This window comes from Fringilla coelebs (genome assembly GCF_963513975.1).
Source record: "Fringilla coelebs genome assembly, chromosome: 15".
Lineage (NCBI taxonomy): Eukaryota > Metazoa > Chordata > Aves > Passeriformes > Fringillidae > Fringilla > Fringilla coelebs.
The window spans coordinates 17,546,108-17,564,493 of record NC_140041.1 but is presented as its reverse complement, the minus strand read 5'-3'; the positions used below and the strand labels follow the sequence as shown (position 1 = coordinate 17,564,493).

The 18,386-nt window shown below is 61.9% G+C and overlaps 1 protein-coding gene across 1 annotated transcript; it reads right to left on the bottom strand.

The window, feature by feature from the left end:
- Positions 1-2,434: 2,434 nt before the first annotated feature.
- Positions 2,435-15,322, bottom strand: ARHGEF37 (Rho guanine nucleotide exchange factor 37). The gene is made up of 13 exons (XM_084215522.1): positions 15,118-15,322; positions 12,921-13,114; positions 12,446-12,569; positions 11,986-12,133; positions 11,079-11,278; positions 10,453-10,583; positions 9,865-9,969; positions 9,131-9,241; positions 8,188-8,517; positions 7,388-7,516; positions 6,850-7,045; positions 6,282-6,454; positions 2,435-5,998 (listed from the first exon to the last, which is right to left on the bottom strand). The coding sequence occupies exons 2-13, from the start codon at positions 13,110-13,112 to the stop codon at positions 5,789-5,791; spliced, it is 2,049 nt and encodes a 682-aa protein (XP_084071648.1). The 5' UTR covers positions 13,113-13,114; positions 15,118-15,322; the 3' UTR covers positions 2,435-5,788.
- Between the last annotated feature and the right edge of the window lie 3,064 nt (positions 15,323-18,386).

Genomic DNA, 18,386 nt, shown 5'->3' with positions numbered 1-18,386 from the left:
GTTCGTTTCCCTGGATCAACCAAACAGAAGAGGTTTTGGGTCTGATCCCAGCTCAAATCCTCATCCCTGGGGAACCAGGCTCTTCCCAAGCTCTCCCCAGCGCTGCTCCCATCTGCCTTGTTCCAAGCATTAAGGTGAGTGGCAGAACGTGCCCAGCCTTCAACTATTCCTATCACGTCCCATCTGGAGACAGAAATCTGCCTGCTGGCTTCACAATTAAAATTGAAATGATTTGATTATGGGGCTTCATTAGTAAAAACAAACACCAGGCAGCCTCTCTCCCCCCACATCCCCGCCCAGCCGTTCCTCCCTGGGGCTGTTTTAGGTAAATCCCAGCCGGGCTGCGGTCGGGCTCACAAAAGGCTTCGCGTCTGCAGCTTGGAGCTCTTGTCGGGAGCAGCCTGAAAGAGGCAGATTTTAGACCCACAAATCTCCTTTGGGCAGAGATGGAGGAGCAGCCCCCAGGGCTGGATGGGCTGCACGGAGTTCCTGGCCCAGCAGGGAGGGGAGCAGGATGCTTTCCATCCCCTTGGGTGCTTCCCAGCCCCTCTGGGTGCTTGCAGACCTCACCAAGGGGCTCCCAGAGCTCCTGGGGCTCCTGCCTGGGCCCCATCCCCTTCATTCTGGGAGTCTTTGCCCCTCCACACCAACCTGGCCTTGTCCTTGCTCGCTCCCTTTTCCTTCCCTGCAGCTGCAGCACCCCACGGGAAGGGCTGAGTAGGCTCGGAGTGGGCTTGGAGCAGGCATGGAGTAGGCTCAGAGCAGGCTCAGAGCAGGCTCAGAGCAGGCTCAGAGCAGGCTGCCCGTGGTGTGTGCAGATGCTCCAGTCCCTGAAGCATTGGCAGGTCTGGGGGAAGCAATTCAATTATCACTTGGGGCGTTGGGAACAGGCTGTGCAGGCTGGGAGAGGAGAAATGCCAATGGAGGAGGGCTTGGGAATGCTGCTGGGTTAGGGTGCACTCCCTGGGACTGGTTTTCTCCAGTAGTGGCAGGACAAGGGGAATGGTTTCCAACGGACAGAGGGTAGGGTTGGGTCAGATATTAGGAAAAAATTGAAGTGTCACCAAGGCAGTGGCACTAACAGCATTGCTGTCCTACCCTGGCTTGCCTTGTGGGCTAAATCTTTAACCAGATCAAGGGTTTAACTTTATCAGTAGCTGGAAAAACGTGGCACCACTTCCCTGGGGCAAAGTATCTTGATCCCTGCAGAAATCCCTTTTACTGGGCCTCACTCAGCAGCTCCTTTGGCATGGGCACCCGTGGGACCCTCTGGAGCAGGGAGCACCAGTGCCCCATGCCACACCTGGGCTCCACGCTGCTTTTCCCTCCAAAATCATGATTTTCACAGCTCTGAGGAGCGGGCACTTCCCCTGGCAGGGTGTGTACCTGGTCATGGATTACCCTCCTGGTGGGCAGTGCAGGAGGGAAGCCACTCCCAGAGCAGAGGCTTCTGCATCCCCTCAGGGGAGCCCCCCAAAATCCCCCTGCCAGCCCCACCAGCTACCCAGCCCTGGAAAACCTTGCACATCCCCTGGCCAGAGCAGGATGATTGATTATTGTTATTAGAGGTGGAGAACGGTGTCTGTGCACAGCCAGGTGGCTCAGGAGCAATTTGTAACCCACGGGCGAGGGGGGCCGGGCTGTCCCTCTGTCCCTGCCACGGTGGGAGCTCTCTGCAGCCTCGGCAGGGTCCGAGGTGGCTCCGGGCGCGGCCGGATGGAGCCCAATCTGATGGGCACGGGCAGGGCTTTGGCAGCGGCACAGCCGCAGGGCAGGGCTCCGACCTGAGCTGATCCCTGCGCCCCGGGGCATCCTGTGCCATCCTGCGGGATGGCAGCCCCCAGCGCCACGGCGGGGATCCAGCCCCACGGCAGGGATTCAGCCCCACGGCAGGGATCCATCTCCACGGCAGGGATCCAGCCCCACGGCAGGGATCCATCTCCACGGCAGGGATCCAGCCCCACGGCAGGGATCCATCCCAGCCCCACGGCAGGGATCCATCCCCACGTCAGGGATCCAGCCCCACGGCAGGGATCCACCTCCACGGCAGGGATCCAGCCCCACAGCAGGGATCCATCCCAGCCCCACGGCAGGGATCCAGCCCAGCCCCATGGCAGAGATCCATCCCAGCCCCACAGCAGGGATACATCCCCACGGTAGGGGTGATCCCCATCCCGGTGATGCCCCCACCCAGCAGAGGGGCAGAGAGACAGGGAGGGGACACTGGGAGCACCCACAGCCCCTGGCACAGGGGTGCTGGGGGCAGTGCCAGGCCCGGCAGTGCCAGCCCAGCCCGGGGCTCAGCTGGCAGCACCAACACCGCGGGACAGGCACAGCCGGTGCGGGCGGCGAGGGGGGGCCGTAATGACGGTCCAGCTCAGCAAAGGTAGCAGAGCATGAAAGCAATTTCACACTTTATTAGACAATTCAGGTGCCAGCTGCACCAGCCTGGAGCGAGCGCTGCTGTTCACAGCTCCTCTCCTGCTCTGCAGCCCCGGGCTCGCTCTCCGTGGGGCTCAGCCCTTCCTCGGGCCACGCTGGTCCCAGCAGGCACGCGAGGGGCCAGCGAGGGCGCCTCGGGCTGCTCCTCGTGGGCCACCATGGGCAGGTGGCAGGGAACATTGCAGCACAGGCTGGCTCTGCTGGGAGCCAGCTCAGCCTGGCAGCGTGGGCAACCCAAGCTCTGTGCCTAAAGCCACTCGGGCTGGCTGTGCCCTTCAGCACAGGTGGCCATCCTGCTCCTCCCGGCTCCCTCTCCGACCTTTTTGTCCTCTCCTTTCTGCACCCCGTGGAGAGGGGATGGTTCTGGGATTGGGGCTGGTGGCAGCTGCTTTTTCTCACACCTCTCTGCCCCCGGGGTGCCCCAGCAGAGCCGATGGGCACGTGGACACCTGGGCACTCAGCCATCCTCCTGGCATCCCGGGATCTCACCTGGGGTTGTTTCGTGGCCCCGCCGTGTCCCCAGGGAGTAGCAGGCACACGGAGCAGAGCCGGAGCTGCTCCCTGCACATGGCCGGGCTGGCACCCGCGCCCTGGGGACACTGTCACACCCCGCGGGTGGACAATATCCAAATGCCTGCACGTCCAGGATATGAATCAGCCCGGACAGGAGTGCAGCAGCCGCTCTGGGACACCCGGAGCTGCCCCGGAGGCTGCTCCGGCAGCCAGGCAGCGCCGCTGCCAAATTCCGGGCGGGCTGGAGGGCGGGTCACGGGCAGCAGCGGCTGCCTGGCCCCGCTGCCACCTTCAGATCAGCCCCGGGCACGGCAAACCCCTGGCCTGGCATGCATTTCCCTGTTTGCACGGCTCTGTTCCCCCGGTGCCAAGCCGTGGCACGGTGGCACCGGGCCAGGGCCGTGCCTAACCTTGACCTGGCCTCCTGGAGAGCGGCCGGCCCTGCCCAGCTGTCCCCCCGTGCCCCCAGGCGCAGGCATGTTCCACCGGGCCAGCCAGAGCATTCCTCCCGGGAGAGCCTGTCCTTGAGAGGCTATTTAAAGGCACACTTGTGCCCTTTATCCCCCCTCATGTCTGGGCTGGAAGAGCCCCATGCCCTCCCGTGACTCCAAGAGGGCACTTCCAGGCTCAGGGCAGCAGCAGTGCCGTGAGTTTGGGTGCATTCAGGAAGAAGGGAGGGATGCAGGCACCCACGTCCTGCAGCCAAGCACCAGGCCCCATCCTGGGGACAGACCCCTGGGAAAGGTCCCCGGCCATCAAGGCTGGCAGCAGGGCTGGGGGGAACTGCAGAGCCCGGCTCACCCCTTGGCACACACAGGCTGGAGGAGCCACATGAACTCCTGGTCCTCTTGCTGCTGGATGTGCAGCCCAGGCCTGACCACCCCAGGTCTCCTTCCAGTGGGAAGATGGGGGCCCAGGCAGCAGCTGGCTCAGCACTCCGTGTGCCACCGTCACCTTTCAGCCCCCAAAGGGTCTCAGCACCCGAGGGCTGTGGAGCAGGACCTGCCCCACTGCTGCCATGGCTGGCATAGGACTGATTGCTTGTGCACCCCACCGAGCTGGCAGGAAGGGGACTCGGGAGGGAAACCCGACCTGGTGGGATTTGATTAGGGATGGAGAAGTCCAGAGGAGCCACCTGCAGGGAGCTGGAGGGGTGAGCCCTGTGGCTGCAGGGCTTGGGCTGGGTGGGCAAGCTCAATGACCCTGGTGCCCCAGCTTACTCATTTTCCCTTGCTGAGGAGCCCGCCGGCCTTTCCCCAGGCTGGGAGCATCCCCAGGCCACGTCCCCAGCTCTGGCACTGCTGTCCCCTCCCAGGTTTGGTGTAGGTGAGCATTTCCTCGGGCCTTTCAGTGGCACCCGGGCAGAGGTGGCTGCCCCCAGCCACCCCACAGGTCCAGGTGAAAAGAGGGTGAGCCCCACTCAGCCTCACACCAGACCCCAGCCCCACACGGGCACGTACAGGGCACTGCCTGGGGCTGTCCCCACCCGCCTGGCCCCTGCTCAGGGTTGGGTGAGGCCGTGCCAGCCCTGCCCCGCTGCCCAGCCCACGGCCTCGGCTGCGCTGGGGAGCCCGCGGGGAGCCCGTGGGTGGCCGGGCGTGCTGCTGCCCCCGGGCAGGGCAGGGCAGGGCAGGGCAGGGCAGGGCAGGGCAGGGCAGGGCAGGGCCCGGCGTGCTAGCGCTCGCCAGCCGGCACGGGCACCTTTGATGCGGGCAGCGCCAGGAGCCCAGGGCAGCCCGGGCGACGCCAGCCGGGTGCTCCACTGGCCTCGGTGAGGGATGGGCAGCGTGCGGGGCCAGTCCCAGGGGGCTCCTAAGTCCCCCCTGGCACCATGGCAGGGCTGCCCACCTCAGCCCCTCAGCATCCCATAACAGCGCAACCGCGGGGAAACTGAGGCACGGATACCGCGGGAATGGTGGGAGGGGGCTCTCTCCCTTCTGCAACCGAGCCTCAAGTCAGGACCGACACGGATTGATTGTCCCAAAAACCTCTTCCATGGGACCTGTGTCAGCCCGCCGGGGATCCGTGCGGGTCGCAGGGGGACGGAGGCCCGGGGGTGGCGATCTCCGTTCCCCGCCCGGTGCGGACCCCGGGCGGGGCCCCCGCACCAGCGCTCCCGGTCCGACCGGGCGGGCACGGCCAGCGGGGGCGCGGCGCCCTCTGGCGGCCACAGCCCAGCGCTGCCACTGGGCTCGGGCACTCGGGGCCCCGGGAGCCAAATTCCCAGGTGCCCAAATAGCCAAATTCCCAGGTGCCCAGGCGCCCAAATAGCCAAATTCTCAGGTGGCCAGTTTCTCAAGTAGGGAGGTACCCAAGTAGTCAAATTCCAGGTGCCCAGGTGCCCAGTTTCTCAGGTGCCCAAGTAGCCAAATTCTCAGGTACTCAGGTGCCCAGTGCCCATCTGCCCAGTGCCAAAGTGCTCAGGTGCCCAAGTGCCCCAGTGCCCAGGTGTCCAAGTTCCCCCTGCCTGGCTGAGGACCTCTCTGCAGTGCTGCTCCCTTGCTGCTCAATCCTGCTCTAAGCAAGGACGACGCTGCCTTATCTCCACAGGACACATTTGTCACTTGCAGGGATTGCAGCAAATCCCTGGATAACTGCAGCCACCTGCCCTCACTCCCTGGTGCTGCTTTGCTTTGTGCCAACACACACACAGGACCTGGCACCCTCACACCTCCCGTCAAAAGGTGCCTCCCAAGTGCCATCCTCGCACCCATGTCCCCCAGGTGCCTCCCACCACCTTCCCGGCCGGGGGCCGCCTCCCTCCAGCATCTCCTGTGAGGTTTCCCAGGTGCCAAGCTGGCTGCTCCATCCTTGCCCTGCTGGGCTGGCACGCTCACACGGGCAGGCTCCAGCCCGCCGGGTCCTGCACGGGGACGGTCACCAGGTAGCTGGAGGGCACGTAGCCCCTCCGGCCGTTCACCTCCACCAGGCTCCACTCCCTGCTGCCCTTCTTGTCGTGGGGCTCCAGCAGCAGCACGGGCTGCCCCGCCTGCAGGCTCAGCTCCTGCGGGCTCCGGGCTGCGAAGGAGAAGCCGGCCACCACCTGTGGGAGGCAGGCAAGGAAGGAGGGAGCGAGGGAGGGAGAAAGCCCTGGCTGGAGCTGGGAGTCAACGGGGGAAGGATGTGGCAGTTCCTAGAGGGCAGCACAGCAGTGCCATGGATGGAGGGACTGGGGACCCACCAAGGACAGTACTCTTGCCCCGTCCACTCTGATGTCAGCAAGGGGGAGACCTGGAAAAGCAGATCCACCTTCCCACCCACACCAGGACTAGCAGGGAGCTGGCAGAGTTGCTAGAAATGTCCCCAGGGATGTCCCCCACTCTCACCTGGAATGTTGGGGTGAAGGCGGCCACCTGTGGCCTGGGAGCTTCAGGGGATGCATAGGAATGTCTCCTTCTCTCTGGGTCACTGTCCAGGCCCAGCAGCTGCATCACAGGCTGCTGCACTTGGACTGGGCTGTAGGGCCGGAGTTTTGCAGCAGGAACAAACCCTCGGGGGCCTGCAGGACACAGACACACACAGGTCACGGGGCCCTGCTGCCTGGCACATGCAGCACTGGCTGGAGGAGACAGGAATGACAATGTGGCTGTGGCCTGGCACAGCACAGCAGCCCTGTCCATCACTAGGGGACACCCAGGAGAAATCCCCACCAAAAAAGGAATTCCAAATGCTTTTGTGTGCATGGATTCTCCTTCCCCAGCCATGACACTTCCCCTGGGGAATCAGTCAGGGCACCTGAACCTTACAGCTGATGGCAAAGCTCAGGTAGCCTTGGGCTGAGCACAGCCTGGAAGGGAGCACAGGAGACCACAGCCTGCTGCTTCATCCAGGATAAGAAATGATTCAGGGGAATCTGGCCCTGGTGCCAAGGCGAGGAGAGGCTGCCCACAGTACCTCCAGCATCCACCAGCCACCTGCTGGTGTTCCCCTTGGTGTCGGCGCTCTGCAGCAGAGCCACGATCTGTCCCCTCAGCAAGGTCAGGTCCAGGTCTCTGCTGCCACTGATGTTGCTGGTCACTTGGTAAAGCTTGTCTGGGCCGTGCTTGCTCACAAGGGAAAGGACCTTCCTCTCCTCAGCAGGGGTCAGAGGCTGGTGGGGAGCACGAGACACAGGAGCATTCCATGAGACCCTCAGGATGCTGAGGCCCTCCAGGTGCTCCTGCTCTCCTTTCTGCAGGATCACATCCCAGGGACAGGTTAAGAGCAGAAACTCCTTCACATTCCCTGCTCCACCCCCAGGTTTGGAGATGAGTGTCCAGAACCAGCAGAGCTGAGCTTTTCCATCCCTGGTCATCCCCAGCTCTCAGGGGCTTGGGGGAAATATTGTGGCACCTCCTGAGCCAGCCTCCCCACCAAGGGCATTTCTGCACTGGGAAGCCACAGTCCAATCTCTCTACCCAGCTGCCTAAGCCATGCCCTGCCCTGCCCCTACCTGTGTGCCAGGGCTGGGTGCCACGGTCTCAAAGGCCTGGCAGAAGGCACGGAGCTGAGCCCCCCACTGCTGCAGGCTGTCCTCCACCACCTTCCAGAAGCTGGGCAGGGCCATGTGCCCATGGGGCAGCTGTGGAGACAGACTGGGATCAGGGAGGGCCCTGAGGGAGGAAGAGCTCTGGGTAGAGGCAGAAGGGAAGCAGGAGGAAGAAAAGGGGTGAGAAAGCAAGAGAGCAGACCTGACCACTAAATTCACCTTGCACAGGGGACCAAAGGTGCTCTCTCTGAATTTGAGCTGCACCTTGTTCTCCTCCTGGTCCTGGCTCAGGCCAGGGCTGTGCTCCACCCCAGGGCTTGTGACAGCCCTCCCTCCCTGTGTTTACAAACATCAGTGAGGAGTTTTGAGCAGTGAGGAGTTCTGGGAGACATCTTCCAGAGGATGGAGCTGGGGGAGGCTTTCCCTAGCCCAGGAGCTGCCTTTCTCCTCCCTGCCTTCCTGGCACAGGGCTCTCAGGACCTCTGAGCTCACACTGATCTCTCAGACAGCAGCACCACATCAATAAATTACCAGTAATGTCCACAAACTGAAAGCAGAACAGTTTCTGACAGTGCAGAAGAGAAAATTTGGCTTTTGCCAGGCAGGAGGGAAGGGAGATCCTTACAAATGCTCCACAGGGAGCTGTGTGTCTGCAAGGGCAGGTGGGCCTCAGCAAACCTTCAGTGCCCTGATGTCTGAGACATCTCCCAAACCTGGAGAAGGCAGTTCTAGCTCAGCTCCTGTGCCTGAGGGGTCCCACTCACCTGCTCCAGCTCCTTTTCTGCGTGGTGCAGGACCTGGGCAGCCAAGTCCAGCTGCAGGGCACTGAAGGAGCGCAGGATCTGCCCCAGGAGCTGCACAGCCACCTGGTTGAACTGGGGCAGCTCGGCCACCAGCAGGTCATTGATGGCCAGGTAGGTGTTCATGGCAGCCTCCTCATCGTAGCTCACGCTGCCCGTCTCACTCTTCCTCTCCTGGATCTCCTCGTAGTCCAGCAGCTTGTCCAGGCGCTTCTTGACCAGCTGCTGGGGCCCCTCCAGCATGTCTGAGAGGCTGCAGAGGGGCTGCCACACCAGCCTGTCCACACGCTGCTTCTGCCAGGTGAGAACCCCAATTTCCACATGAGCCCCCCAGACAGGAGCAGCTGCCAGCACAGGGGCAGGGGGCAGAGGCCTGGGGATCTTGTGTGGAGTGGGGAGCACCTGGGACATCTTTCCCTGAGGGCACGCAGGATGCCAACCAACACAAACCCTTGGGACGGAGCCTGACACAATTCCAAACTCGTGCTCCGTGGAAAAGCCTGGAATGGCTCAGAGCAGTCTCAGCTGAGTCTCCCCCCACACCCTGCCCAGAGCCCATTTAAGGGCCCTCTGCCCCTGCCTTGGGCTGTTCTGGTCTCCTCCCCATCTCCCTGGAGGCACATTAGGCACACACTGCAGCTCATCCCAGCCCTGGGTGGGCTCAGGAGCTGTGCTCTTACTGTGTCCCTGTCCCTGCCCTCCCTTTTCTCCCCTGGAGCTGCTCCCTCCCTCCATGTGCCAGGGACTGCAGATGGATCCTGTTACTCACTCCTGGCTCTGCCTGCTAAGCTGGGCTCTGGGGGACTCTGAGGACACTGGGGTGCCCTCAGCTCCTGGCTGCCAGCCCCCAGTGTGCCCTGGCAGAAGGTGGGAGAGCTGAAGGAGATGTGCAGGCAGGAGCACTCACAAACTCGGGGAACACGGTGCCCTGGAGGAGCTCGGAGAGGCGGCGGTGCTGCTGGGCTGGCCCCTGCTCCATCTGCAGGTCACACCGGTGCGGGGCGGGCAGCAGGAACGCCTGCGAGGGAGGCAGCACCACACTCCTTTAGCTCCTTCCCAACAATCCTGTGTGGGCAGCCCTTGTCAATCTTTCCTGCAAGGTCTTTCCAGCCCAGGAACTGCTGCTGAACCCTCGGCCAGTTCCCGAGGCTTTCCTGATAATGCTGTGTCTGGGGATTGCATGTTTTGCCAGCACTCAGACTTTCATTTTCCTCAGATGCCCCAAGGGATTTCCATGAGAAAATCATAGCAGCTGCTGACCCAGGTGATTTCAGAAGGGCAATTTGTTGTCAGGACTGATCTGGGGACATTTCTGCCTTATGCACATTATTAAAGCAAGAATTCCCAGGCTGAACAACACCCGGCCTTTTCAATCATTTAAGACCTTGAAATAATGATAAGTTTAAGGACGGATTATTCTCAGCTGACACCAGCTCAGACAGTGTTGTCAAAGCCTCAGCTTTGGTTTAAACTCCCCTGGACCTGAGCAATCCTTGGGTGTTGTGCAACTCCCTGACACAACAGCTCAGCTGCAAATCTCTGAACATCCCCAACAGCTCCTGCTTTCCACAGGGCTTGAAAGTATTCCACAATCCCAAGGAACAGCTCCTGAGGGGATGGCCCCAGTGGTCAAGGTGTTACCTCTAAGTGGCCCAGGTAGGATGCCATGTTCTCCTTCAGCGTGGCCACACTAGATGCCACGCACTGGAACTTCTCTTCCAGGTCATCATATTCCTTGTCCTCAGTCTGTAAGGAGAGAGGCAGCCTGTCACCAGCACGGGCATGGCTGATGCCCACTACAGCAGCCAGGCACCTGCCTGGAGCTCACAGGGCTGGGACAGCAGAGCAGACCCTGGGGGGCTCCAGGAATCTGGAAAGGGATCAGAACATCACTTCAGGCAGCAACAAGGCTCTTGGTGTGGTCGTGGTGCTGGGGAACACTGGGGTGTCTTCCCTTTTGCTGGGAGGCCCAAGGGTCCTGCAGGTCCTTTGGGGGCCAAAGTGCTGCCCTGCAATGCTCTGGGGTGGGCAGAGAGGCGTGTCCCTGCATTCCTCCATTCCCCTGCTCCTGGGGATGATGGAGGACCAGCAGGCAGCACCCGCCACCCCTCCCCATACTGGCCTTGTCCTCCCCATTCTGCCATTGAGGCACTTCAGGAGCAGCAAAATGCCCCAGAACCGACCCAGGGTGGGCAGCAGGTGCCCGGGGTGCAGGTGAGGGCTGCCCACCTTGGCCACGATGCCAGCCTCGTGCATGAGGAGCCGGCTGAGGCGCGTGGTTTTCTTGGCGATGGAGTGGGTGTTGAGGCGCGCCAGGCGGTCCCGCAGCGTCAGGTGCTCGGCCTTGTTGTACTTGGTTGCTGCCCCGGGTGGGAGGACACAAAATAAGGGGGAAAAAAGATCAGAAGAGGAGACTTCATGGCTGAGCAGGCAAGGAAGGTGAGCAGCACAGGGGCTGATCAACAGGATAAGCACAAGTCACATCAAAGAAGGAAAGGACTAGGAAAACCAAAGAGAAAGGTGGGCTCCCATCTCTGGGGAGCCTGATTTCTCCTATCCCAAGGGCAGGACTGTTATTCCCCATTCCCCAGCCTCAGGAATGTGGACAGACTGGTTTTGTCCTCAGCCCCCCCATGCCACCCTGCTCCTGCAGCCTTTGGGTCTTGCCCAGAGTGGCATTGACAGGACCAGAGCAGTTCCAGGAGCTGCCTGCACAATCTGCAGCTCCACCAGGCAGGATTAAGTGGAGGGCAGGAGAGCTTTGAACTGATTTAAGTGGGAATTAGTGCCCAGGAGACCACTGGGGTTGGGCTGGGTGCTGTGCCCCCTCCTGCACCAAGGCCCTGGCCACTCACCCACTTCCCGGCGCCGTTTGTACTCGTTGATGTTGGCATTGACCTGGGCCATGGCACGAGCTGCTGCCTGCAGGGCTGAGTGGGCACTGGCACTGCTCGGGGTGTTCTCCAGGATCTTCCCCAGCAGCAGAGGGTACTTGGTGACCCTCTGCACGGGCATCACCAGGAAGAAGCTGAGGTCTGACGCGCCCGTGTGAGGCCTGGTGGAGAGGGGAATTGCTCAGGGTTGGTGTGTGGGGCTGCCTTCCTGCCCTGCTGCTCTCCACGGCTTCTTTGGGAGTGTTTGAGGGAGAGAGTAGCCCAGATGTCGTGGGGCATTTCTGGCTGCTCCCCTCCAGCTGCAGGGGACTGTCCCTGCCAGCCCCAAGGGCAGTGCCAGCCCTGGGCGGGTGTCCTGCCTCTCTGAGCAGTGCTGTGCTTGTCCAGCCCTGGACACGGGATCAGTGTGCAGCAGGGAGGGAGGGTGTTGGCAGTGTCTCCCTTCCCACCCACAGGAAGGCACCCATCTCCCTGTTGGGAATCACATCACCTGTGCCCTAAGCAGTGAATCCCAGGAGCTCCTCCCCTGCCAGTCCTGCTTCTCCTGCCTCTGACAGTGTTTGTGACCCCCCTGATAGTTCAGGTCCCCTAGGGCCAGCCTGGGTCTCTCTGGTCAATGTGGGGAGGATGTGCCCTCCTTGGGGAAGCTGTGGATGTCACCCATCCCTTCTTTTGGGATCCATCATAAAAGATTCTGAACCAAGGGTCCAGGACAGGCTGCCAGGAAATGCCACAAAGGTGGTGGCCATGATATGGCACCCAGCCTGGGGACACAGATCCATGCAGGCAGCTTGTCCCGAGAGGGGAAGGGCAAAGCCAGGATGTGAAACAGGGACAGGGAGGTGGTGCCTCAGCAGCAGGGACCTACACGGTGGCATTGAGGGTGTCCAGGATCTCCTCCTGCAGCCGGGGGTCCCTGCGGTAGCTCTCCACCAGCTGCAGGGCATGGTCATAGCTGGCACAGTAGATTTTGTAGACAGCCTCCATCTCTTCCTTGAACTCCTGGAACAGCGTGCCTGGGGAAGGAGAGTGGGGCTGGAGAGGAGGGTCCTTTCCCATGAGAAGGCAGGGGTTTATCCCCAGCCTGCTGGAAGGACAAAGCCAGTGGAGCAATGCCAAGCATGCCAGGGCAGGGCTCTGCCCCCTGGGCACCCTGCTAAGCTGGGGCTGCTGCTGTCCCCATCACCCTGCAGGCTGGGCAGGTCAGCCTTGCCCATGGGTGAACACAGTGTGGTGGCCCCAGCACTTCCCAGAGCGCAGGGCTGGGGGCTGGGCTGGCACACCCCCACACGGGGGCACGGGGCAGCCATTGGCACTGCACCACTTACTGATGCAGAGCAGCTGCTCCTGCCCCTGGCCGGCCGTGGCCTCCAGCCCCTTCAGAAAGCGCCTGGAGACATGGAGGATGTCGTCGGTGTTAGAGAAGAGTCCTTCCAGGTCCAGCTCAGGCAGCTGAAGGGAACAAAGATGCCCCAGATTAAGCCAAATATATCAGAGATGCAGATGGACCAAGTGCTTTAGAAGCACCGCTGGTGACCTTCTACCTGTCCCATGGGACACCCCAGTGAGTGATGCCATGCTTCAGGAGGCTTTGGGGATGCTGAGACCTGTCTGGGCTCCCAGGTTAAGGTTACAAGGTGGCTGTCCTGGGTCAGACCCAGTGTCCATCCAACCCCAGAGCCTGGCTGGTGAGGGGGAGCACAGGAAGGTGGAAGGAGCACCTGCAGTGATTTGGGCATCTCACAGCTCTGGACAGAGTCCCCCTGCAGTCCCCAGCCCCTGGCAGGGGGTGTCCCGTGTCACCTGCTTCTCCTGGAGGTGCGCCCGGATGTCGGACACGCACAGCTGCAGGTTGTGCACGTAGCTGGCCTCGGTGCTGATGAGCTCCTCCACGGCCAGGCGCTGGCTCAGCTCCATCCTGTCACAGGGCATCTCCTCGTACACAGCCTCTTCAGCCTCAGCTGCATCCTCAGAGCCGGGCTCTGCACTCGCCATCTCTGCAGGGCATGCAGGAGTGGCAAAGGCAGACCTGGGACTGGTGCTCTGGTGCCCAACCCAGCTCAGTGCCCGTGCTGCCTCCCCTGGACCCCACAGCACATCCCCAGGGACACTCAACCCATCTGCACACTCCAAAACCATAGAGCCATCAAGTGCTGCGAGGCAGGAGCAGGCTGGCTGCAGACACCCACGTGTGGCAGGCAGGAACTTGCCACACACACGTGCCCACACTCTGGTGACCACGTGTGGGGCTGGGGTGCAGGCAAGGAGGCCCCCAGGTGCCAGCAGGGGCCTGGCAACTGTCACCCAGCACTGGGACTGTGTAGGGACCCGTCCCCATGGGCAGAGAAGGGTTTGCCACCTCTGCTCCAGCTCCTTGCTGCCAGGGCCAATTGTTCCCTCCCTGCCTTGGCTGCCGGCGCCTGGCACCTTGCCTGGCATTCAAGGGTCCTGTTCAAAGTACAAAGAGTGGTTCTGCAGCGCTGGAACAAGAGATGTTTCTGTGACAGCAAGAGCTGCTTTAAAAGCCACTGGGGTGGGGGAGAAGAGGACAGAGCTGCTGATGCCTCTGCCAGATGCACTGGCAGCCCCTGGTACGCAATGTCAGGGCCCTGCGTGGCACAGCACACTCTTCTCTCCTCTCTGCTGTGAAAAATCTGAGCTGATTCCCGATATTTTCTTCTCAGGAAACACGCTCTGCTCTAACTGATACCAGGGAGGATGAGCAGCTCCCAGAGCATCACAAACAGTGCTTGGCTGCTGGCAGGAAGGCCTTGAGAGAGAGAGGTGTGGCACAGGCACAGCTGGGCTGTGACCAGCCCCTGGCAGGGCAGGATTCCTGCCAGGCTCCCTGCGGAGGAGGAGAGGAGCAAAGGCAAAGCAGAGGTGGCAGATAAAAGCCAGATGGCACAAGCAGCAGCACAGACTTTGCCCTGCCCTGCCTGCCCAGCCAGTGCCAACCTCCACAGCCAGATTGCACCATGCCAGGTGCCCCCTTTGGAGGCTGCAGCCCCTCTCCCTGTCCCCACCGGGTCCAGCTGACAAGTGGCTGATGCAGCTGTGAGCCATGGGCAGGGTCACTGTCCCCTCCTGGCACACGCCCACTGCTGGGCTTGGCCCAGCAAGAGAAGTGAGGTGGCATTGGACCTCCTCTTGCCCGACACGGGTGCATCACCCTGTCAGCTGTCATCCCTGCCCTCTGGGACTTGGCTGCCACCCCTGCCTGTGGCATGGCATTGGCTGAGATGGGAAATGGGGAGGAGGAGGCTTTTCTGCACCCCTCTGGGTGCTTCCAAGGTGTCCAAGCAGAAGGATTCCCATCAAGGACCAGTGTCCTCTGCCTGGGGTGACAGCAAAACCCCTGCTCAGTGGAGGCAGGTGGAAAGGCCCAATCTGAGACACCCCCTGAGCCCTGGAGGGGTGCCCTGCAGCTCAGGGCATGCCCGGATTGGGGTGTCCCTGGTGGCTGCAGCAGCATCCCCAGAGCACAGGGCTGTTTGGGGGTTTCCCCAGGCTGCAGAAACCTCGTTTCCTCCTCTTACCCCCCTGGCCTGAGACCTCAGAGGGGCAAGGGGACAGTGCAAAACGAAGCCGCAGCATTTCTGGGCAGCGTGGGAGCAGGCAGAAAGCGCAGGAGCAGGTTTCTTTTTCCCAGCCCCCCCCTCCCAGGCAGCTTCCCGCATTTGAGCTGTCACTGCTGCCCCTGTCCCTAAGGGGGGCTGCCATCACTCCTGTCCCTATTGGGGCTGCCAGCATCCCTGTCCCTATTGGGGCTGCCAGCATCCCTGTCCCTAAGGGAGCTCCGGACATCGCTGTCCCTAAGGGGGGCTCCGGGCATCCCCGGCCGTGACGCGGAGACCGGCCCGGCCCTCCCCGATACCCGCGCACCGGGGTCGCCGGCTCCGGGCCCGCAGCTCCCACCGCGCCCCAGGAGTGTCACCCCCGCTCCTCAGCCAGCCCAGCCTCGCCTCTGCCCCCCGAAACCCCCGACCCCGGCTCTCACCTGCGGAGCGGGCGGCGTTGCGCAGGTCGCCGCGCCCGGCCGCGCCGCCGCTGCTGCGGGCGGTGACACCGCAGCCGCTCCGGGCGGGCACGGGGAGACCCCGAGCGGGGGATGAACCCGAGCCGGGGATGACCCCGAGCGGGGCTGATCCCACCCAGGGGGCCCGGCCCCGCCGGTCGGGGCCGCGGCAGCCGCCGCCGGTCGGTCTCGGGCTGAGCGGGGCGGTCCCTGCGCACGCCCGGCGGGCGGGGGGGGCTGGCGGCCGGCCCGGCCGGCACCGGCTGGCCCCGAGCGCACCGCCCCCGCCGCACCGGCACCCGGCAGCCGGCATGGGCTCCCGTCCCCGAGAACAGCCGATCCCCGGTCGGTATCGGCCCCCGGTGCCGCCCTCCGTGTGCCCCCCTGTCTATCCAGCCCCCGGTGCCCTCCCGGCCGCAGCTGCGGGTGGAGGGCAGGGGACACACCGGGAGAGCAGGGGACACAAACTCGCCCCCAATAGCAGGGACCGGTCCCCCATGTCTCCCTGGCGTCGCTGTGGGAGAGGTACAGCCCCAGTGATGCCCTGCCGTTCCCACAGCCCATCCCAAACGCTCAGGGCTCCCGCCGTGTTATCCCAAGGTCAGGCGTGTCCCCGGCACTGCTCCGCTGCTCTGCCGTCCCTTACCAACCAGCTGCTCAGCCTCGGGAACGGGGGCAGGGAAAACAGAAATGAAAATATAACCGAGGAAGCTGTTGCCAAGATTAGGACATGGGGAACCAGTGCCTACTTGGCAAGAAGTTTTTTTTTTTTTCACTTGGTGAGGTGTTTGCATCCTTATAAACAAGCTATTGAGAAGACAGAGGTGTTCCCTTGTCCTGACCACAGGGAGGGGATGGCAGCACCGGGGTTTTTCCAGGCTGACCCACAGTGTGCAGAAAGTGTCACTGTGAAAAGGACTCTGAGTTTGTCAGTGACTCATGCAGGACAAGGCAGCACCTGTGACCAGATCCAAAACTCCCCATGGGCCAGGACAAGCTTTCTGGCACTTCCAGCCCTTCCCTCTGGTTTCCTTTGTGATATGGGCTGGACAGGGCAGCACAGAGATCCACATGCACCTGCTCCACTTGCTCCCAGCCAGTGCTGGTGCCACAAAGGCCATCCTGTCCCACTGCTGGTCCTGCCACAAAGGCCATCCTGTCCCACTGCTGGTCCTGCCACAAAGGCCATCCTGTCCCTCTGCTTGTCCTGCCTGCCTCCCATCCTGCCCACAGAGAGACAAAACTCATGGAACTGGCTGGGTGGGTGGCTGTAAAGCACCCCAGGAGGATCATTCCCAGGCTGGTCTGTGCCATATGGGAGTGACACAGCCACAGGAGGGACCCACACATGGCTGGGCAGCGAGGGCATTACCTGGCTGTGGCCTTGGGCACACAGATGTCCTTCCTCCCTTGCAGGTGGCAGCAGGGCTTCAGTCCTTGCCCAGGTGCTCTCTGAAGCAGCAAGAGGCCCTTTGGGCTGGCATTGCTCTGATGCCAGGAGTTCTCAGCTCCATCTTACTGCCATGTCCAACAAAGCCATGGGGGCATATCACAGCTGCTTTGCTCCCATCAGCAGGTTGTGGATGATCCAGGACAGGAACCACGAGGGAATCCCAGCAGGGCAGAGCTCCCTCCTCCCCCAGCATCTTCATCCCACACCCCAGCCCCAGCTCCTCCCCAGCCAGCTCACACCACGGGTGTTCCCTCAGGCACATTTCCCATTCCAGTCTGGTTGTTCACAGGCAGGATAGCCTGGCTCCAGCGAGTTCCTTGCAGGATGGGCTTGTCCTCCTTCCTGACAGCTCCTTCCCTCAGCACAAGCTGTTTCCTTCCTGCCCTGCTGCTGGCACCACACACCTCCCGTCCAGCCCCGGGCTGGGGCTGCGGCTCCACTCGCCTCACCTGGGTGGCTCGGGGAGCACCGGGAGCGCTGTGACAGTGCTGTCACCGCTCCAGGGCTGCCCAGGAGGTGTGGCAGCGGGCTGGCTGCCCTGGCCCGGCTCTCCTTACACGAGGAAAACAAACAGGCGCCTGCTGGTCGAGCACAAGTGTTTGTGTCCCAGGGTTGTGCTCAGGTGGAGCCAAGCCCAAGTGTCCCAGCAGGGTGGGCTGTCCCCTGGCACCCAGCTGGGTGTGCTCCCACCCTGCCAACACAAACCTGGCAAGCTGTGGCAGGGAGTGGGGTGTCCTGTGGGACCCTGCAGGGAGGCAGGACCGGCTTCTCCTGAAGCAGAGCCAGCTTTGTGCAACCCCATTGCAAAACTGCTTCTCACAGAGCAGGGTGAGCCACCTCCACAGCATTGCCCAGCCCTCTCCAGACCCACTGCCACTGCAGGAGTGCTCTGCCAGCCCTCCTCTGGCAGTATTTAAGGAAAAACCCAACCCCATGAGGCTGGTGGGACTTGATCCCCTGGGACACTCCTTGTGTGATGAGCACAGCCTCAGCAGGGGCTGGAGAAGCACCCGATGGTGTTTCTGTGCTCTGGCTCCAAACAGGACGTGGTGAAAGCCTCGGGAAGAGGCAGCTGGATGGGAGGCAGGAGCATCCAGGCAGAAGGCATCACCTCACCCTGGAATGGAGTTATTTCCACCCTACATCTCACCCTGAACTTGCTGGCTCCTGCAAAGCCTTTTGCTGTTTTGCCTTTCCCCAGCTACTCCAAACATTAATGCTCAGGATATGGGGATGAAAGCTAAAGCCATCAGGGGGCTCTCTGGGAACGCTCCAGACAAGCCTGAAGTTAAACAGGGCTTGCTCAGAAAATAAACACAGCTTCCAGCCATGCAAAGCACAGCTCAGGCTCTGCCTAATAACAGCAGGTGGGGGGTTTCATCCCCCAGCAGCACGTTTGTACAGGAAAGTTACATTTCCTCAATTTAATCTCTTCCATTCTTACTGTTCTTGGGACTTCTTTCCTGTCTAGAAAGGACCTGGTGACCACAGGATGGAAAGGAAAACACAGGGAGAAAAACAGCTCAAGAATGTGCTCCCAGGTGCGTCCTAATCACAAAACTTCCTCCCACACAGGGAGGCAGGGTTCAGAAGTGGACTTTGCCTGCAGCCCCACTGTGTGTGCTGCGTGTGCTGTGTGTGCTGTGCAGCTCCAGCCACTGGAAAGGAGGGAAAAGCCTGTGAAATTAAAGGTTTTAATTCTGCTGAGCTTGCCACCAGCATGAGCAGCTCCTGAAAAACCACAGAGATGTCATTGCTTCCTCTTCCTTCTTCCCTCCCCAGATAATGTACTTAGGAG

Coding starts and splice junctions, on each gene's coding strand:
- ARHGEF37 (XM_084215522.1), bottom strand. CDS start 13,112: ATGGCGAGTGCAGAGCCCGGCTCTGAGGATGCAGCTGAGGCTGAAGAG. Junction 12,134..12,445: donor GGAGCAGCTGCTCTGCATCA/GTAAGTGGTGCA, acceptor CTCCTTCCCCAG/GCACGCTGTTCCAGGAGTTC. Junction 6,455..6,849: donor GTGGCTGGTGGATGCTGGAG/GTACTGTGGGCA, acceptor TGTGTCCTGCAG/GCCCCCGAGGGTTTGTTCCT.